Source organism: Coregonus lavaretus, assembly GCF_964263955.1.
Source record: "Coregonus lavaretus genome assembly, chromosome: 23".
NCBI lineage: Eukaryota > Metazoa > Chordata > Actinopteri > Salmoniformes > Salmonidae > Coregonus > Coregonus lavaretus.
In genome coordinates, this window is record NC_140010.1 from 6,538,831 (window position 1) to 6,561,822 (window position 22,992).

At 44.3% G+C, this 22,992-nt stretch overlaps 1 protein-coding gene across 1 annotated transcript in view; it reads left to right on the plus strand.

Moving 5' to 3' along the window:
- ece2a (endothelin converting enzyme 2a) overlaps positions 1 to 22,992 on the plus strand; it is a 156,531-nt gene that overhangs the window by 105,546 nt on the left and 27,993 nt on the right. Inside the window, exon 3 of the mRNA XM_084139906.1 lies at positions 21,845 to 22,131. Coding sequence (XP_083996032.1) covers positions 21,845 to 22,131 — 287 coding nt within the window. The remainder of the gene's footprint in view (positions 1 to 21,844; positions 22,132 to 22,992) is intronic.

Sequence of the window (22,992 nt, forward strand, 5' to 3'; positions counted from 1 at the left end):
ACTCCCCTCTCTGCTCCCCTCTCTCTCTACTCCCCTCTCTCTACTCCCCTCTCTCTCTCTCTACTCCCCTCTCTCTACTCCCCTCTCTCTACTCCCCTCTCTCTCTCTCTACTCCCCTCTCTCTACTCCCCTCTCTCTCTACTCCCCTCTCTCTACTCCCCTCTCTCTCTACTCCCCTCTCTCTACTCCCCTCTCTCTACTCCCCTCTCTCTACTCCCCTCTCTCTACTCCCCTCTCTCTTCTCCCCTCTCTCTCTACTCCCCTCTCTCTACTCCCCTCTCTCTACTCCCCTCTCTCTCTACTCCCCTCTCTCTCTACTCCCCTCTCTCTACTCCCCTCTCTACTCCCCTCTCTCTACTCCCCTCTCTCTACTCCCCCCTATACTCCTCTCTCTACTCCCCCCTATACTCCCCTCTCTGCTCCCCTCTCTCTCTACTCCCCCCTCTCTCTCCCACTGACACTCTCTCTCTACTCCCCTCTCTCTACTCCCCTCTCTCTCTACTCCCCTCTCTCTCTACTCCCCTCTCTCTGTACTCCCCTCTCTCTACTCCCCTCTCTCTCTACTCCCCCCCATACTCCCCTCTCTCTACTCCCCTCTCTCTCTCCCACTGACACACTCTCTCTACTCCCCCCTATACTCCCCTCTCTCTATCTCTCTCGGACACACTCTCTCTCTCTGACACTCTCAACCCTACGCTCTCTATGTCTACTCCCCTCTCTCTCTCTGACACTCTCTCTACTACCCTCTCTCTCTCTCCTCTCCCTCTGTTTTATTTCATCTCTCACCTTAGCTTGTCTGCCTCTTTCTCTCACACATTCTCATTGTTCTGGAGAGAGACTACACACACACATACAGGCACGAACGTGCACACACATACACACACACAGGCACGAATCCATCACAGTGTACTTTCACTTGCACATCCTTCATTATTCAACTGCTAATTAGCACGCCCGATTTACATAAGAGGTTGCTCTTTGTGTGGAATACATTTTAAAAAGCTTGTCAAGAGGACTTGCCGGAAGAGTGAAGCGTTTGACTATGGAATCTATAGTTAACTCCCCTCTCTCTATGGAATCTATAGTTTACTCCCCTCTCTCTATGGAATCTATAGTTTACTCCCCTCTCTCTATGGAATCTATAGTTTACTCCCCTCTCTCTATGGAATCTATAGTTTACTCCCCTCTCTCTATGGAATCTATAGTTTACTCCCCTCTCTCTATGGAATCTATAGTTTACTCCCCTCTCTCTATGGAATCTATAGTTTACTCCCCTCTCTCTATGGAATCTATAGTTTACTCCCCTCTCTCTATGGAATCTATAGTTTACTCCCCTCTCTCTATGGAATCTATAGTTTACTCCCCTCTCTCTATGGAATCTATAGTTTACTCCCCTCTCTCTATGGAATCTATAGTTTACTCCCCTCTCTCTATGGAATCTATAGTTTACTCCCCTCTCTCTATGGAATCTATAGTTTACTCCCCTCTCTCGATGGAATCTATAGTTTACTCCCCTCTCTCTATGGAATCTATAGTTTACTCCCCTCTCTCTATGGAATCTATAGTTTACTCCCCTCTCTCTATGGAATCTATAGTTTACTCCCCTCTCTCTATGGAATCTATAGTTTACTCCCCTCTCTCTATGGAATCTATAGTTTACTCCCCTCTCTCTATGGAATCTATAGTTTACTCCCCTCTCTCTATGGAATCTATAGTTTACTCCCCTCTCTCGATGGAATCTATAGTTTACTCCCCTCTCTCTATGGAATCTATAGTTTACTCCCCTCTCTCTATGGAATCTATAGTTTACTCCCCTCTCTCTATGGAATCTATAGTTTACTCCCCTCTCTCTATGGAATCTATAGTTTACTCCCCTCTCTCTATGGAATCTATAGTTTACTCCCCTCTCTCTATGGAATCTATAGTTTACTCCCCTCTCTCTATGGAATCTATAGTTTACTCCCCTCTCTCTATGGAATCTATAGTTTTTCTTTTCTTCTTGATGCTACTTCTGTAGAGCGTCCAAAACTGTTTTGAAAACGAAACTAAAGGGATGAAGGGGAAGGGGAGGATTTTTTATATATGTTTTACCCCTCACGAAAATCTAATTAGCATAATCAAAAATCTGTCAGTTTAAGATATCAGTTTTTTTTTTGCGTTGGATGCGTCTCAATCCACTGCATCCGTCAATGTCGCACTTCTGCTTCTGCAGTGAAAGGTGACAGAGCTAGAGCGGTGTTTGTCAGACCATGAGACATCCCGAAAATCGGTCTTCTCAGAAAATAGTATGTAGCATCCGAACAGTTTGGCCTACAAACTATTATTTGTATTTGTATTTATTAGGGATTCCCATTAGCTGCTGCCAAGGCTGCAGTTACTCTTCCTGGGGTCCAAACACATTAAGGCACTTAACTTCAACACAAAACAAAAGATAAACAGTACATCATTGAACGTTAGTACACCGCTCTATATCTACAATACTATCACGACTCAGGGTATGACCCAGATGCAGACACAGGAGGCGGATGGTTCGGTTCTCAGAATATTATTTATCACAAAGGGGCATATCCAGGGTAAGCAGAGATTTGTAATCCAAGGCAGAGTCAACAAGGTACAGAACGGGAACAGAACGGGAGGCAGGCTCAGGGTCAGGGTCAGGGTCAGGCTCAGGGTCAGGGTCAGGGCAGGCAGAAAGGTTGGAACCGGGAAGACTAGAAAACAAAACTAGAGAGAAGGTAACACACGGAAAACACGCTGGGACGACTTGACAAGACGAACTGGCAACAGACAAACCGAAAACGTAGGTATAAATACACAGGGGATAATGGGGAGAAATAGGAGACACCTGGTGGGGGGTGGAGACAAGCACAAGACAGGTGAAACAGATCAGGGTGTGACAAATATAAAATGTATAATACCACCATACAACGTTATTTCAATGTATGTGTGTGTGTGTAGAGTGCTAGCGTTTGTTTACGAATGCGTGTGTCTGTATGTGTGTGTGTGTGTCTCTTCACAGTCCCCGCTGTTCCTTAAGGTGTATTTGGATCTGTTTTTTAAAATCTGTTTCTATTGCTTGCATCAGTTACCTGATGTGGAATAGAGTTCCATGTAGTCATGGCTATATGTCGTACTGTACGCCTCCTATAGTCTGTTCTGGACTGGGGACTGTGAAGATACCTCTGGTGGCATGTCTTGTGCGGTATGCATGGATGTCCGAGCTGTGTGCTAGTTGTTTGAACAGACACCTTTGTGCATTCAGCCTGTCAACACTTCTTACAAAAACAAGTAGTGATTAAGTCAATCTCTCCTCCACTTTGAGGCATGATAGATTCATGAGAGATTTGGAAAGTATTCAGACCTTCACTTTTTCCACATTTTGTTACGTTACAGCTTAATTCTAAAATTGATTAAATTGTTTAATATCAGTGGGTTTTGTGATGAATGAGCCATCTGATTCACTGAATGATGGAGCTGAGTTTGCCTTTTTGCATTTGATTTAACGTGCTCCAAAGCTTTTTACTATCATTCTTTATATTATTTATCTTTGTTTCATAGTATCGTTTCTTCTTCTTTTTATTCAGTTTAGTCACATGATTTCTCAATTTGCAGTACGTTTGGCAAATGGTTGTGCTGCCAGACTTATTTGCCATACCTTTTGCCTCATCCCTCTCAACCATACCATTTTTCAATTGCTCATCAATCCAAGGGGATTTAACCGTTTTTACAGCATTTTCTTAATGAGTGCATGCTTATTAGTAACTGGAATAAGCTATTTCATAAATGTGTCAAGTGCAGCGTCTGGTTGCTCCTCATTACACACCACAGACCAACACATATGATTTACATCATCAACATAAGAATCACTACAAAACATCTTATATCACCTCTTATACACTATATTAGGCCCAGCCTTTGGAACTTTGGTTTTCCTAGATATGGCTACTATATTGTGATCACTACTTCCGATGGATTTGGATACTGCTTTAAAGCACATTTCTGCAGCATTAGTAAAGATGTGATCAATACATGTTGATGATTTCATTCGTGTGCTTTTTGTAACTACCCTGGTAGGTTGACCGATAACCTGAACAAGGTTGCAGGCACTGGTTACAGTTTGAATCTTTTTCTTGAGTGGGCAGCTTGATGAAAGCCAGTCAGTATTTAAATTACCCAGAAAATATACCTTTTTGTTAATATCACATACATTATCAAGAATTTCACACATATCCAGATATCTGACTGTTAGCACTTGGTGGTCTCTAGCAGCATCCCACAAGAATGGGCTTTAGGTGAGGCAGATGAACCTGTAGCCATATTACTTCAACAGTATTTAACATGAGATCCTCGCTAATCTGTACAGGAATGTGGTTCTGAATATAGACCGCAACACAGCCCCCATTGGCATTTCTGTCTTTTCTGTAGATGTTATAACCATGTATTGCTACCACTGTATCATCAAAGGTATTATCTAAGTGAGTTTCAAAGATTGTCATCTGTTACTAGCAAGTTATTGACTTCATGAACCTTGTTTCTTAGGCTACATATGTTAATGTGGGCTATTTTTAGCACGTTTCTGGGATGCTTGATTGTTTTCATTGCTTTACTGGGAAGCTTAGTAGAAGTAGACATGCTAATGTTATTTATGTTAGTGCAGGGTGAGCTGCACACAGTGGACTTCCTACTAGTGCATACCGCCTCAGTGCTAACAGTATAACTCTGGTTCATAGGCACATGAATACTGCATACAATAGCTGTATAATCAGCAGATGCATTCAGGGCAGTTAGAGGGACATACATTAGGTTACTTACATTGTATCTACCAACGCCTCTGGTATAATGTACGTTTTCTGAACCATTATGACAACTCAGCGACACAATGGTAGGGATTAACTGAGCTGGGCTTGGGTCATTTTGACACCTCTATGGAAAGATGAGACTCGCACAAACACGATTTTTGCTCTACGACCACCATAAGTGTCTTGGGACTCGTCTGAAGTCGGTACAGCCTATCTGCCAACTTCTGTCTGTAGCTTCCGAACAGTTTGGGCTACACACTAATTGACCCATCTGTGGAAAGACAAGACTCTCACGAACACATACATGTTGTTTTGTTCAAAGACGCCCACAGGCCTCACAAGACTCATCTGAAGGTCCATCGGTACCAGTTGAAAAAATGAATGGATATAATCATTTGTATATATTTTTTTTTTATACTTCAAGGGGTCTTAAAATTCAAAAACAAATAGCTAAATGATCCTAGGTATGACCTTCTTAAAACAATTCCATATAGCTTAGTATAATTTGAGATTTGTGGTTCTAACCGCCGTGTCTTTGTGAGACGCAGAGTAGGTGAACGGATGATCTCCGCATGTGTGGTTCCCACCGTGAAGCATGGAGGAGGAGGTGTGATGGTGTGGGGGTGCTTTGCTGGTGATACTGTCAGTGATTTATTTAGAATTCAAGGCACACTTAACCAGCATGGCTACCACAGCATTCTGCAGCGATACGCCATCCCATCTGGTTTGCGCTTAGTGGGACTATCATTTGTTTTTCAACAGGACAATGACCCAACACACCACCAGGCTGTGTAAGGGCTATTTGACCAAGAAGGAGAGTAATTGAGTGCTGCATCAGATGACCTCGCCTCCACAATCACCCGACCTCAACCCAATTGAGATGGTTTGGGATGAGTTGGACCGCAGAGTGAAGGAAAAGCAGCCAACAAGTGCTCAGCATATGTGGGAACTCCTTCAAGACTGTTGGAAAAGCATTCCAGGTGAAGCTGGTTGAGAGAATGCCAAGAGTGTGCAAAGCTGTCATCAAGGCAAAGGGTGGCTACTTTTAAGAATTTCAAATATAAAACATATTTTGATTTGTTTAACACTTTGTTGGTTACTACATGATTCCATATGTGTTATTTCATAGTTTTGATGTCTTCACTATTATTCTACAATGTAGAAAATAGTAAAAATAAAGAAACCCTTGAATGAGTAGGTGTGTCCAAACTTTTGACTGGTATGGGTGGTCCCGGGATTCAAACCTACTATCCTGGTGTTGCAAGCGCCATGTTCTAACAACTAAGCTACAGAAGACCAAGATAGAGATAAATTGGTGATGTTTGATGGGATGGTTACATGGTTGGATAGATGGAAGGCTAACTATTCATCTATAGTGCATATAGATGTAGGGAATCATGTTAACTTCTCACCACACCACGGCCCCTTACACTAGAGGAATCATGTTAACTACTCACCACACCACGGACCCTCACAAGTGGAGGAAACATGTTAACTACTCACCACACTACTTTCTCTCAACACAGTAATTGGAGCGATCCTTCATTAGCGATATGTCTCATTGATTACAGCACAGTGGAACGTGGTGCTGGGAAAGATGAAAGCCTCTGTCCCCCTCTACACTGGCAGGAGTGGACATGACAGGTCAGCCTCCCCTCTGTCTCTAGTCCCTGTCATTGTGTGACTATTTCACAGGAGGTTGGTGGCACCTTCATTGGGGAGGACGGACTCATGGTAATGGCTGGAGCGGAATTAGAGGAATGGTATCAAATACATCAAAAACATGGTTTCCATTCCATTTGCTCTGTTCCACCCATTATTATGAGCCGTCCTCCCATCAGCAGCCTCCACTGGTCAATTTTTTTTATCTGTGCTAAATGTTTATGTGAGGGTGAACTGATGGGACTCCCTCTTTCGCTCTCCCTCTGTCAGTCACTTTGTTTAGAGGGCACATAAAGGGGCAATCAGCAGTTGCTACAGCCATTTTTGGACTTAACTTAATGATACAGTTAAAGTCGGAAGTTTACATACACTTAGGTTGGAGTCATTAAAACTTGTTTTTCAACCACTCCACACATTTCATGTTAATTTACATTTACATCATTTAGTCTCTTATCCAGAGCGACTTACAAATTGGTGCATTCAATTTATGATAGCCAGTGGGACAACCACTTTTCTTCATTTATTTCTTTTAGAGAGAGGGGAGAAAGAAGTCAAAGTATAGGTTAGGGCAGTGTGAGCAGGACCAGCAGTGTCATTTGACTTAATAAATGAGGATGGGATGTCGTCAACCTTCTTTTCAAAATGGTTGACGAAGTCATCCACAGAGAGGGATGAGGGAGGGGGAGGAGGAGGTGGATTCAGCAGGGAGGAGAAGGTGGCAAAGAGCTTCCTAGGGTTAGAGGCAGTGGTTTGAAATGTAGAGTGGTAGAAAGTAGCTTTAGCATTGGAAACAGGGGAAGAGAATGTAGAGAGGAGGGAGTGAAAAGATGACAGGTCCGCAGGGAGTCTAGTTTTCCTCCCTCTTCTGTGAGTTTGCAATGAGTCGTCAAGCCACAGAGCAGGAGGGGAGGACCGAGCCGGCCGGGAGGATAGGGGACATAGAGAGTCAAAAGATGCAGAAAGGGAGGAGAGGAGGGTTGAGGAGGCAGAATCAGGAGATTGGAGGGAGAAGGATTTAGCAGAGGGAAGAGATGATAGGATGGAAGAGGAGAGAGTAGCGGGAGAGAGAGAGCGAAGGTTGCGTCGGCACATTACCATCGGAGTAGGGGCAGAGTGAGTAGTGTTGGAGGAGAGCGAGAGAGAAAAGGATACAAAGTAGTGGTCGGAGACTTGGAGGGGAGTTGCAGTGAGATTAGTAGGAGAACAGCATCTAGTAAAGATGAGGTCAAGCGTATTGCCTGCCTTGTGAGTAGGGGGGGATGGTGAGAGGGTGAGGTCAAAAGAGGAAAGGAGTGGAAAGGAGGAGGCAGAGAGAAATGAGTCAAAGGCAGACGTAGGGAGGTTAAAGTCACCCAGAACTATGAGGGGTGAGCCATCCTCAGGAAAGGAACTTATCAAGGCATCAAGCTCATTGGTGAACTCTCCAAGGGAACCTGGAGGGCGATAAATGTCAAGGATGTTAAGGTTGAATGGGCTAGTGACTGTGACAGCATGGAATTCAAATGAGGAGATAGACAGATGGGTCAGGGAAGAAAGAGAGAATGTCCACTTGGGAGAGATGAGGATTCCTGTGCCACCGCCGCACTGACCAGATGCTCTCGGGGTATGCGAGAACACATGGTCAGACAAGGAAAGAGCAGTAGGAGTAGCAGTGTTTTCTGTTGTAGTCCATGTTTCCGTCAGCGCCAAGAAGTCGAGGGACTGGAGGGTAGCATAGGCTGAGATGAACTCTGCCTTGTTGGCCGCAGAACGGCAGTTCCAGAGGCTGCCAGAGACCTGGAACTCCACGTGGGTTGTGCGTGCAGGGACCACCAGGTTAGAGTGGCAGCAGTCACGCGGTGTGAAGCGTTTGTATGGCCTGTGCAGAGAGGAGAGAACAGGGATAGACAGACACATAGTTGACAGGCTACAGAAAAAGGCTACAATAATGCAAAGGAGATCGGAATGAAATGAGCTAAACATCTGGGAAAGCAAGAGAGTGGGGCCTCCCTCAGTTACCTTTCACTGAAACACTCAAATATAACTCTCCCAACTTCCACTTTAGAAATTATAATTGTTGTAAACTACAGCGGTTCAATGTTTTCTAGGAATAGACTCTAACTTAGTTTATTCAGCTAGCTAACTTGGTATCGTATTCTTCCGTGAAAACCGTCCAGGGCACCGAATCCTATGACGCCACTGCCAACTAGCATGTCAGCCTCCAATAACATGGTTTAGAATCAATACTCGGTTACAACAAACCAGTGTGTTAACACACCAAACAGATCATTCGTGTCCGTGTCTAATGTTGTGTAAAGTTTTGGGTTAGTTTTGACAGTTTGAGTGAGTACGTCGTCAACTTATTCAGCCAGTTAGTTAGCTAGAATAGTTAGCATACTAGCTAGCCATTGCTCTCTGCCAACGATCCACCCCTCCTCCGACGGCACGAAACACACAGAGAGCCAAGCTAACGTTAACTAGTCACCCATGTCCCGAATTCCCTTGAACGACTCTTGTTACCAGTATGTAAAAACAAAACAAAAATAAATGTAGGTTATAACTTACCCTTAGTAGCTACTGTTAGCCAGTTAAGTGCAAAGCTAGCCACTGAATCTATTCAGCCAGTCCGCGTCTGTCCCAACGGAGAGAAAGCGTCTCCAATTATACAGCTAGGTTGTTCCAGCTATTGTTTAGTTAGCTATCCAGGTAGCAACAAGCTATCTACATTTCGAGTACAGTAGCTACTAATTACCTAACGTTAACGCTTCAGATAATGAGGTTAGAAAAACAGCTGAATGGTAGGTAGCTAGCTGGCATAATTACAGGTACTCTTAAGCGTGAAATAACATTGGAAACAACTATCCACAGTTGCTAATAGTTACCAGTAGGTACCCGCTATCTAGCTAGCTTTATTGTTCCAAGTGGGTTAGCTAGCCTCGTGCTTCACCGGGCTCAGCCGAATACAATACTTACCTACAATAATTACCTACAATAACCTACAACAACTACCTAGATAAACTACCTACAATACCTAACTACAATACCTACCTACAATCTAAATACATGGTTTAAGCTTTACTCGACACCATATAAGAAGCCAAGCTTACCTCCCGCTTACCTCCTTGCCTGGTCCCAACAACAACATACATAGTAGTTCACCTACACTGGAATTACTTACCAAGAAGACAAACTATAGTTTTGGCAAGTCAGTTAGGACATCTACTTTGTGCATGACACAAGTCATTTTTCCAACAATTGTTTACAGACAGATTATTTCACTTATAATTCACAATTCCAGTGGGTCAGAAGTTTACATACACTAATATGACTGTGCCTTTAAACAGCTTGGACAATTCCAGAAAATGATGTCATGGCTTTAGAAGCTTCTGATAGGCTAATTTACATCATTTGAGTCAATTGGAGGTGTACCTGTGGATGTATTTCAAGGCCTACCTTCAAACTCAGTGCCTCTTTGCTTGACATCATGGGAAAATCAAAAGAAATCAGCCAAGACTTCAGAAAAAAATTGTAGACCTCCACAAGTCTGGTTCATCCTTGGGTGCAATTTCCAAACGCCTGAAGGTACCACGTTGATCTGTACAAACAATAGTACACAAGTATAAACACCATGGGACCACGCAGCCATCATACCGCTCAGGAAGGAGACGCGTTCTGTCTCCTACAGACTAATGTACTTTGGTGCGAAAAGAGCAAATCAATCCCAGAACAACAGCAAAGGACCTTGTGAAGATGCTGGAGGAAACAGGTACAAAAGTATCTATATCCACAGTAAAACGAGTCCTATATCGACATAACCTGAAAGGCCGCTCAGCAAGGAAGAAGCCACTGCTCCAAAACCGCCATAAAAAAGCCAGACTACGGTTTGCAACTGCACATGGGTACAAAGATCGTACTTTTTGGAGAAATGTCCTCTGGTCTGATGAAACAATTGTTATGTTTGGAGGAAAAAGGGGGATGCTTGCAAGCCGAAGAACACCATCCCAACCGTGAAGCACAGGGGTGGCAGCATCATGCTGTGGGGGTGCTTTGCTGCAGGAGGGACTGGTGCACTTCACAAAATAGATGGCATCATGAGGAAGGAAGATTATGTGGATATATTGAAGCAACATCTCAAGACATCAGTTAGGAAGTTAAAGCTTGGTCGCAAATGGGTCTTCCAAATGGACAATGACCCCAAGCATACTTCCAAAGTTGTGGCAAAATGGCTTAAGGACAACGAAGTCAAGGTATTGGAGTGGCCATCACAAAGCCCTGACCTCAATCCTATAGAAAATGTGTGGGCAGAACTGAAAAAGCATGTGCGAGCAAGGAGGCCTACAAACCTAACTCAGTTACACCAGCTCTGTCAGGAGGAATGGGCCAAAATTCACCCAACTTATTGTGGGAAGCTTGTGGAAGGCTACCCGAAACGTTTGACCCAAGTTAAACAATGTAAAGGAAATGATACCAAATACTAATTGAGTGCATGTAAACTTCTGACCCACTGGGAATGTGATGAAAGAAATAAAAGCAGAAATAATTAATTCTCTCTACTATTATTCTGACATTTCACATTCTTAAAATAAAGTGGTGATCCTAACTGACCTAAAACAGGGACTTTTTTACAAGGATTAAATGTCAGGAATCGTGAAAAACTGAGTTTAAATGTATTTGGCTAAGGTGTATGTAAACTTCCGACTTCAACTGTAGAGACCTATTGATAGGGAAGAATATAACTTAGAAACCTAACTGTTGTACCCCATCAGAACCCAAAATATAAGCTTGTTTTACTCCTTTGTTTACAAACAGCGTAATTTTAAACAAACACTGTATAGCCCCAAAACGTGGTTAAAACTATGTTGATATCATGGATTGTCAGTCTTTGCATCAATAGCTCTGTCTATGCATTTAAGAGAGGTTACAATTCTCTAGGCACATCTTTCAGCTTTTTACCAAAACAGGCAACGTGAGGCTTTATTGTTTCACTGCGGATTGCCCCTTTACTTCCTGTCCTCTGTGGCTGCAGATAGTAGTTGTGTGACCAGACTACAGACCCTATAGGCTCTACCTTGCGTGTCTTCTCCCAGCTAGCCACTAAATCATTCAACAGCTCTCGGAAATCACACAGGATCCAGGGAAATCAGTGTGTGTTGTACTGTTCTGCTCGCTTGCTTCCACACACACACACACACACACACACACACACACACACACACACACACACACACACACACACACACACACACACACACACACACACACACACACACACAGGTACACACGTGGGAGGCTGAAAGTGCTTTACATGCTTAGCTGGGCTCTGGCCAGTGGTTTTCTACAAGCCTTAGTGTGTCATGTTTCCACCTCGGGGAGATTGTGTGTGTTGTGTGTGTGTGTGTGTGTTGTGGTTGTGTTGTTGTTGTTTTACCTTTGGATCTGTCCTACTCCCTGATTGGTTCATACTGGAAGGTACAGTAGCTATTGGAACATGCAGTGATGTGTCCTCCCTGTAGGCTCATGTCCCAGTATGATAAGGTTCATTAACCCTTTACCTGCTCATACTTACTCAACCTTTCTATCCCCTAGAATGGTTTTTTTTTTAATTGCTATACTGCCACAATGTGTAGTATTTTTTCATATTGATACTTTCCTGATGGGGAAATGTGAGAGATGAAAATAGCTCTGAACATAGCTCTTATAGCTGTGAACATTCCAGTTGGGTTGAACTCTTTATTTTGTTACAGGAGTGGGTCGCAGTTCCGGAGCGACCCACTAGGTGTCATCCTCCGACAACCTTAGGCACCTCCTCACTCACAGTCTGGACTAATTATCTGCCTATTGGGGTCACCCGTGGCTATCTGATTCACCTGTGTATTTATGCCCTCACTTCCCTGTGTTCCCTCGCTCAGTTTTCTCTGCTAGTTCCTTAATGTCAAGCAGTCCGTATCAGTGTCGGATCACGTGACGGAGTTACAGGTACCTCAAGAAGTGTTCTCCCTGTGTCATTGTGTTTTTCCAGTCAGAGTTAGTATTTCGTATTGTTTGCTGTCAGCCTGTTTTTTGGAGACCTATGTGCTCCTTATTTGTTTTCGTGTATAGTCTGTTGTTTTGTATCCTGGCTTTTGGACCACCAGTAAAGATCCTTGTTTCACCATCCTTCCCTACTGCCTACTGTCTATCCTGCACCACACCTGGGTCACACCTCACACCAACCCTTACATTATTTATTTATGTGATTGGGTTGAACTCTGTAAACACACACAAAAAAAAAGTGTTGATCTTAAATGATTAAAAAAAAACTATTCTCACGTTTCACCCGCACACATTTCTCTGTTTTGGTCTAGTTGACCTTTATCAAGGTGTCGCCATGACAGCAGAATACTGTTAGATAGGCCAACTGTAACGTAGGGAGTCAGGAAACAAGTGCAGTTAGTGAGTTTAATGGAATGATACAAAACAAGAGAAGCGTCTGACATGGAAACATAAACAATGCTACCTGATGACTACTAACAGAAGAGTACTATATAAAGGGTGAGTAATCAAGGGAGTACTGAAGGTGTGACTGATGAGATGCAGGTGTGCGTAATGAGGGTTGCCAGTTGTACGTAAAGATGGGTTGCCAGGACCGGTGGTTAGTAAACCAGCGACGTCGAGCGCCAGAGCAGGGGAGCGGGAGTAGACGTGACACCAACCTACAGTATCTAAAGGCTTTGCCTTCAGCACGTGATCATACCTATTCATTAATTCCAGAGACACACGAGCCCTGAAACGTCCTATAGATAGGTATGCTTCCTGAACACTGAGACAATAATCTGCACGGTTGTCACATCCATAGAAATAGACTATATTGATTAATCTAGATTCCATTTCTATGGTCACATCACATTTTACACTAGTTAATATACCGATAGGTCTATGTTCAGAGATATTTACACGTGACATTCTCTTTATTTAGTCAACATGGCGTTCCTTATGAGAGGAACTAGTAAATCGCTCGCAATTCACATGGCAATAAAACTTGACATTCTAATTTAAGAATAGAAAGAGATCCCTTTATTTTCATTCAAGGTGTTTCAAGTCACTGATTCAAAAATGGAATTGACCTTGTCTGGTATTCTGGTAGTCACACACCACTAGTGTAGTTACAGTAGATGGTATAACCCGCTGGTAGGCATGTATCAGATGAAAGGGGTTCTCCACTAGACTGGTATTTCACACCGCCGGTCACGAGACGAGACGGGATTAGTGTCAAACAACACTGAGGAAACCACCTCCATGTTTGGCCAACTAGCAAGCACCGAGCAGTACCCCTTCAACAGTGGCAACCCCCTCCCCTAGTGCATGCATGCTTTCACACACACACACACACACGCACACGCACACACACACACACACACACACACACAAAATCATCCTACCACTGGTGCACCTTCCAGGGTGTGTGTGTGTCCACACTCTACAGTCCCACGACTACATAAGACTAGGGCTCATCTTTTCCATCACACACACACACAGACACACAGGTAGAGGCAATGTGACAGGTCAAACTTTAATGCTGTACTCTGGTTCCTTGGTTAATCCCGTTAGGATGTGCAGGAGATCAGGAGATTCACACACAGACGCTCCCAGCTGGAGGAAAGTCTATTAGACAGGGTCCGTACAGACTGGATGGACAGACACACACACACACGCTTGGAAACCCCTGTGTGCCCTTTGCCCTTTGCTCACCACCCACACATACACCCCTGCGGCGCTCTCTCTACTTGCATGTCCTGGATGCCAAAAACTTGCACTTGTTGCCTTGGCAGCAGCGTGTGTGTGTGTGTGTGTGTGTAAAGGTCAGGGGTCGCGGTGGGTGCCAGCTGATGTCAGAGAACGAACGGGAGCAATGTCCTTGACGACTTTAATCGTCGTGACAACCCCCAGGAATGAGCTATCATGCGACACCCCTTCCTCCGCTCCTTTTCCCGTCATTGAAAACACACACACACACACACAGCGTCAGCAGGAGGAACCCTTTGGAAACAATGTGTGGTATGTGTTGTGGAGCATTGGGACCTGAGGAGGGGGGCCTAGATGAGTCCTTACCCACCCTAAGGAGCACCAAACCAGGGCATAAAGAGAGACCACAGAGCCCTTAGGACAGGCGAACGGACACACGGACGGACAGACAGCCCACACATCCATCAAATCGACCCATCAGAATTAGAAAGATGTAAAGCAGTATGGTTCAATCAGAGGGCTAACTGTAGCTATTAGCTGTCCCGTCCCTCCAGGTCGTCACACTATGAAAGTGCCTTTCTTTGGTAGTCCTCTTTGTGTTTCCATAACAGGTGGTCCTGTATGGCTCAGTTGGTAGAGCATGGCGCTTGAAACGCCAGGATTGTGGGTTCGATTCCCGGGGCCACCCACACGTAAAATGTATGCACACATGTCTGTAAGTCGTTTAGGATAAAAGTGTCTGCTAAATGGCATTTATAGGTCAGTCATATCAAACTGACTGCAGCAAGAGACTAACTAAGACTGTCTCTTTTAAATTTGCCATTTAGCAGATGCTCTTATCCAAAGCGATTTATAGTCATGTGTGCATACATTTTACACACAGGTGTTCCCGGTAATTGAACCCACTATCCTGGTGTTGCAAGCGCCATGCTCTACCAACTGAGCTACATGACTGTAGCCTCTTCTGTGCTTCACACTGGACTCTATAGAGACATCATAAACAATTATATCAATCAATCCATTTTTATAAAGCACTTTTTTACATCAGCAGTTGTCACAGAGTGCTTTACAGATACCCAGCCTCAAACCCAAAGAACAAGCAATGTAGAGGAAGAAGCACAGTGGCACACACACACTGAGACAGACACACACACACACAGACACACACACACAGACAGACACACACACACAGACACACACAGACACACACACACAGACAGACACAGAGACACACACACACACAGACAGACACACACACACAGACAGACACACACACACAGAGACACACACACAGACACACACACACAGACAGACACACACTTTTCCTCGCTCTCTCTATGACTTTTCATCTCACCCTTTCTCTTTCCTCTCTGCCTACCTAGTACATCCCCCCTTCATCTGTCTCTCAAACGACGACCAGTCCCACGTTATAATAATCATGACCAGTCCCATCCTCAAACGTTATAATAATCATGACCAGTCCCATCCTCAAACGTTATAATAATCATGACCAGTACCACCCTCTTGCTTGCTCTCTAATGGCTCCATCCTCTGTATAAGGGTTGTGGTCAATTCCATTTCAATTCCTGTAATGTCAGAAAGTACACTGAAATTACAATTGTCTTCAATGCTTTTCAGTTAGGAAAATGTTGAATTGGATTTGGTTATACTTTCTGAATTGACTGGAATTGAAATGGAATCAACCCCAACCCTGCTTTGTATACTGCACTTATATTAGATAGAACTGAGTTCAGGAGAGAGAAGGCATCCATTAAGTTCACCACCACACCACAGGTTGCGTTATAGAGGGCTTGGTCCACCACAGGTTGAGTTATAGAGGGCTTGGTCCACCACAGGTTGAGTTATAGAGGGCCTGGTCCACCACAGGTTGAGTTATAGAGGGCTTGGTCCACCACAGGTTGAGTTATAGAGGGCCTGGTCCACCACAGGTTGAGTTATAGAGGGCCTGGTCCACCACAGGTTGAGTTATAGAGGGCCTGGTCCACCACAGGTTGAGTTATAGAGGGCTTGGTCCACCACAGGTTGAGTTATAGAGGGCCTGGTCCACCACAGGTTGAGTTATAGAGGGCCTGGTCCATCACGGGTTGAGTTATAGAGGGCCTGGTCCCCCACAGGTTGAGTTATAGAGGGCCTGGTCCACCACAGGTTGAGTTATAGAGGGCTTGGTCCACCACAGGTTGAGTTATAGAGGGCTTGGTCCACCACAGGTTGAGTTATAGAGGGCCTGGTCCACCACAGGTTGTGTTATAGAGGGCCTGGTCCCCCACAGGTTGAGTTATAGAGGGCTTGGTCCACCACAGGTTGTGTTATAGAGGGCCTGGTCCACCACAGGTTGAGTTATAGAGGGCCTGGTCCCCCACAGGTTGTGTTATAGAGGGCCTGGTCCCCCACAGGTTGAGTTATAGAGGGCCTGGTCCCCCACAGGTTGTGTTATAGAGGGCCTGGTCCACCACAGGTTGAGTTATAGAGGGCCTGGTCCCCCACAGGTTGTGTTATAGAGGGCTTGGTCCACCACAGGTTGTGTTATAGAGGGCCTAGTATAAGTGCCTGTTTGAAATGTGAGGGTGATAACGAGATCAGCAATTAAAACATACACACTCTCTTTTACACACACACACACCAGTTCTCTGGAAGGCAGTGTGTAATTAGTTGTAGAATTGAGGTTATATCAGGTACAGGTTTAAAATGGAGGTGCAGATTCCAATGTGCTACCTGAACCAGCAGTGCCAACTCCCTCCTCTGGCACACACACACACACACACACACACACACACACACACACACACACACACACACACACACACAGAGACACACAGACACACACACACACACACACACACACACACACACACACACACACACAGACACACACACAGACACACAGACACACACACACACACACACACACACACACCAGACAGACAGTGTGTGCCCCCAGAGCTGAACCCCCTAGTGTTCCCTTATCGCTGCTAGTAGACTTTGTGCTGTTTGTTCAGTTCAATGCAGTCAGCCTAGTCCTTCACTCCCCTTCCTGTAACACAGCTTCACTCTTTACCCTCTGTTTACCTCTGTCACACAACCTCTTGCTCTCTCTCCCTCTCACACAGACACTTTCTTTCTCTCTCTCTCTCTCATTTCACTGTCTGCCCCACCAACCTATCAGATCAGATGCCCCCCACGCCCTTCCATAGCCCCAGGAGGGGAGAGCCTAACTTAATTGATAAACATGGCCTTGTTCCCAGTGCATTCGTAGCGTTAAAATCATCGTTAGAGCCTTCTTACGATGTATCTTTACTAGTCAAGGTGTTTCCCAGAGCCTTCATTGGAATCATTCACAGAAGATCTCCACTTAACATAGAATCGAGATGTTTAGGCTATCTGGCTTACTGTGACTGCCGATAACTTCAGAACGAATTTGACTACAAAGACAAAGTTGCCAAAGTATTTGCAAAGAAAATTATGCTTCAAGTTAAAACCGAGTTGACCGCATTAAAAGATACATAGGCTACATGGGCCTATTTAGGCTATTTCATTCATATTGAAATATATTTAATGTTCAATCAATTGAGTTCTATTTTGCCACTAGGCTACTGTCTGTAATTTTTACCTCAATGTGTTTCATGATGTGTGACAACATGTGCGGAATGATGTGCCCAATCTGTGATTTAGTGCATTATTATTGGGGAAGCATAATAATCCGCCTCAAAAGCCTATTTGCAGCCATAGGTGGTAATATCTCCCTACGAGCTGATCCGTCGTCAGTATTTTGGAATAATTTGAATGTTAAGGTAAGATTTGAATGGAGAAAGCTGATCCAATAGCAGACTGCTTTTCTTTCGATCCTATCAGTGTTGACACGTTGTCTAACGACGCACTGCGAACATTCTCTCTACGTGCTTGTTTGGGAAACACTCTTAAAAAGTTGACTGGTAAATAATGATACATCTGGTATGATCATCATAATGCTTAAAGGGATACTTCAGGATTTTGGCAATGAGGCCCTTTATCTATATCTCCAGAGTCAGATAAACTTGTCGATACCATTTTTATGTCTGCGTGCTGTTTGAAGGAAGTTGCTCGCCAAAGTACCTCTAACTTTCTTCATACTGGACACATAAAAATGGTATCCACGAGTTCATCTGACTCGAGGGAAGTAGATAAAGGGCCTAGATCTTTAGATGATCCGTCCCGGAGTGGCCTCCCCTGCCTGTAATGAAGCCATCAATCATTCTGCGTCAGTATGGTGCAGTCAAACGTGTGTGTGTGTGTGTGTGTGTGTGTATATGTCTTTAAAGACCCAATGCAGCCGTTTTATCTCAATATAAAATCAATTCTGAGTAACAATTAAGTACCTTACTCTAATAGTTTTCCATTAAAATGGTCAAAAATAGCCTTTTCTCAAGCAAGCATTTTGATAGGACTGTCGGGGAGTGGTCTGAGTGGGGAGGGGGAGGGATATCTAATCTGAAAACTAGCTCTTATTGGCAGAGAGGTTTGGAACTCTCTTTGATATTGGTGTATATTAACTTATACCGCCTGGTGATGTCACCAAGCAGGCCAAAACTCCACCATGCAAAACCTTCCGAAAAGAAGGTCCTGTGTATATTGTATTTTCAACCAGCAACCATCAGGAAGTAACACTGATCAAATTTCTTCACTCTTTTACAGTGTTAGTTTCATCAGCTGTTGTACAACATGATGTAAAACACAGAAAAAAATATGTTTTGACTGCACTGGGCCTTCAAAGGATTTTAGTAAACAGGTGACATGGCCAAAGTGCAGAAACAGTGTGTCAGGGATTATTTTAGAAATTGTGAGTCATGGATTCTTTAACGGACTTTAAGGTAGTGTGTGTGTGACACCTTTTGGCTAATGTGTGCGCCAATGATTATTTAAAGCACTTTAGGTGTGTGTGTGTTCAATTAAGGGGATGTCTTTCTGGCTGAAGTTGTAGTAGGAAGACCGTTAGAGAGATCATTCACTCTCTTATTTTGGAAAAGCCATATCTCAGACTGCTTAATCTTTTATTTTTATTGGCCAGTCTGAGACATTGTCAGCATCCCTCTTCACTGTTGACGTTGAGACTGGTGTTTTGCGGGTACTATTTAATGAAGCTGCCACTTGAGGACCTGTGAGGCGTCTGTTTCTCAAACTAGACACTAATGTATTTGTCCTCTTGCTCAGTTGTGCACCGGGGCCTCCCACTCCTCTTTCTATTCTGGTTAGAGCCAGTTTGCGCTGTTCTGTGAAGGGAGTAGTACACAGCATTGTACGAGATCTTCAGTTTCTTGGCAATTTCTCGCATGGAATAGCCTTCATTTCACAGAACAAGAATAGATTGACGAGTTTCAGAAGAAAGTTATTTGTTTCTGGCCATTTTGAGCCTGTAATCGAACCCACAATTGCTGATGCTCCAGATACTCAACTGGTCTCAAGAAGGCCAGTTTTATTGCTTCTTTAATCAGCACAACCGTTTTCAGCTGTGCTAATATAATTGCAAAAGGGTTTTCTAATGATCAATTAGCCTTTTAAAATAATAAACTTGTATTAGCAAACACAACGTGCCATTGGAACACAGGACTGATGGTTGCTGAAAATGGGCCTCTGTACACCTATGTAGATATTCCATAAAAAATCAGCCATTTCCAGCTACAATAGCCATTTACAACATTAACAATGTCTACACTGTATTTCTGATCAATTGGATGTTATTTAAATGGACAAAAAAATTGCTTTTCTTTTGAAAACAAGGACATTTCTAAGTGACCCCAAACTTTTGAACGGTAGTGTACATACATACAGTGAAGGAAAAAAGTATTTGATCCCCTGCTGATTTTTTACGTTTGCCCACTGACAAAGAAATGATCAGTCTATAATTGTAATGGTAGGTTTATTTGAACAGTGAGAGACAGAATAACAACAAAAAAATCCAGAAAAACCATGTCAAAAATGTAATAAATTGATTTGCATTTTATTGAGGGAAATAAGTATTTGACCCCCTCTCAATCAGAAAGATTTCTGGCTCCCATGTGTCTTTTATACAGGCAACGAGCTGAGATTAGGAGCACACTCTTAAAGGGAATGCTCCTAATCTCAGTTTGTTACCTGTATAAAAGACACCTGTCCACAGAAGCAATCAATCAATCAGATTCCAAACTCTCCACCATGGCCAAGACCAAAGAGCTCTCCAAGGATGTCAGGGACAAGATTGTAGACCTACACAAGGCTGGAATGGGCTACAAGACCATCGCCAAGCAGCTTGGTGAGAAGGTGACAACAGTTGGTGCGATTATTCGCAAATGGAAGAAACACAAAAGAACTGTCAATCTCCCTCGGCCTGGGGCTCCATGTAAGATCTCACCTCGTGGAGTTGCAATGATCATGAGAACGGTGAGGAATCAGCCCAGAACTACACGGGAGGATCTCATCAATGATCTCAAGGCAGCTGGGACCATAGTCACCAAGAAAACAATTGGTAACACACTACGCTGTGAAGGACTGAAATCCTGCAGCGCCCGCAAGGTCCCCCTGCTCACGAAAGCACATATACATGCCCGTCTGAAGTTTGCCAATGAACATCTGAATGATTCAGAGGAGAACTGGGTGAAAGTGTTGTGGTCAGATGAGACCGAAATGGAGCTCTTTGGCATCAACTCAACTCGCCGTGTTTGGAGGAGGAGGAATACTGCCTATGACCCCAAGAACACCATCCCCACCGTCAAACATGGAGGTGGAAACATTATGCTTTGGGGGTGTTTTTCTGCTAAGGGGACAGGATAACTTCACAGCTTCAAAGGGACGATGGACGGGGCCATGTACCGTCAAATCTTGGGTGAGAACCTCCTTCCCTCAGCCAGTGCATTGAAAATGGGTCGTGGATGGGTATTCCAGCATGACAATGACCCAAAACACACGGCTAAGGCAAGAAAGGAGTGGCTCAAGAAGAAGCACATTAAGGTCCTGGAGTGGCCTAGCCAGTCTCCAGACCTTAATCCCATAGAAAATCTGTGGAGGGAGCTGAAGGTTCGAGTTGCCAAACGTCAGCCTCGAAACCTTAATGACTTGGAGAAGATCTGCATAGAGGAGTGGGACAAAATCCCTCCTAAGATGTGTGCAAACCTGGTGGTTAACTACAAGAAACATCTGACCTCTGTGATTGCCAACAAGGGTTTTGCCACCAAGTACTAAGTCATGTTTTGCAGAGGGGTCAAATACTTATTTCCCTCATTAAAATGCAAATCAATTCATAACATTTTTGACATGCGTTTTTCTGGATTTTTTTGTTGTTATTCTGTCTCTCACTGTTCAAATAAACCTACCATTAAAGTTATAGACTGATCATGTCTTTGTCAGTGGGCAAATGTACAAAACCAGCAGGGCATCAAATACTTTTTTCCCTCACTGTACACATGATCATGGATTGATACATACTAGTGATGTGTTGACTGAACGCGTGTTTCTAATCAACCTACAGTGATGTCATTGATTATCTTTCCTTTCGTCTTCAGGCCAACGTGACAGTGTGGTTTATGACTGCTCACGTTTCCATGGCGTTGTATTGATTAGGCATTACTGATCAGGAAATGTACGATCCTCTCCTCTTCTCTTCTCCTTTCTCTTTCTCCTCCCCGCCCCTCCTCTCCTCTCCTCACCTCTCCTAGGTTGTGGTAACAGCTCTATGAGCAGTGACATGTATGACGCTGGCTACCGCTCCATCACCAACATAGACTACTCCTCTGTGTGCATCGACACCATGAGTGCCAGGCATGATGCCACATGCCCAGGCATGACCTGGCATCAGATGGACGCGCGCCAGCTCTCCTTCACGGATGCCTCATACGACGTGGTCCTGGAGAAGGGCACCCTGGACGCCATGCTGGTGGAGGAGAAGGACCCCTGGAAGGTGTCCTCAGAGACTGCCTGTCTCATTGACCAGGTACTCAGGGAGGTAAGAGGAAGTATACACGTGCACATGCACACACAGACACACACACTCTGTTTGTTTTTAGCAGAGACCTGAATCATTGGCCTGTCTGTTCAGACAGCAGGCGAATTAAAGGAGGATGAAACGGACGACTGGTGGACAGATGGGAAGATGGTCTCTCTCTCTCCTCTTTTAGAAAAACTCCATCTGAAGTCAGTCACTCACAGGGCCTGTTATAATGGTTATAATGCTGCAGCTGTTTCCAACTGGTTATAATGCTGCAGCTGTTTCCAACTGGTTATAATGCTGCTCTCTTCCTCTCTCACCTCCTCTCTCACCTCCTCTCTCAGCTCCTCTCTTACCTCCTCTCTCAGCTCCTCTCTCACCTCCTCTCTCACCTCCTCTCTCAGCTGCTCTCTCACCTCTTCTCTCACCTCCTCTCTCACCTCCTCTCTCAGCTCCTCTCTCACCTCCTCTCTCACCTCCTCTCTCAGCTCCTCTCTCACCTCCTCTCTCAACTCCTCCCTCACCTCCCTACTCTACTCCTGCTACGTCCCTCTGAGTTGTGTTAGCATTGTGTGTGTGTGTGTGTGTGTGTGTGTGTGTGTCTTCATGTGTGGTGTGTTATTGTAGCAGGGTTAGGGAAGGTGCAGTGCACTTTCTCAACTCCCCTCAACATTGTTGACCCGGTCTGTCTCTTCCCTCTGCAGAGGCACAGCTGTCACGATTCAACCCAAATGCGTGTGTGTGTGCTTGTGAGAGCTTGGTAATGAGTGTGTATACTCCTGTGTGTGTGTTTTATTGTGTATATACATGGTGGTGGGAGTGTGTTTTGTTTGGGGGGCTGTATAGAATCTGCTTTGATCATAGTGGAACACAAACACC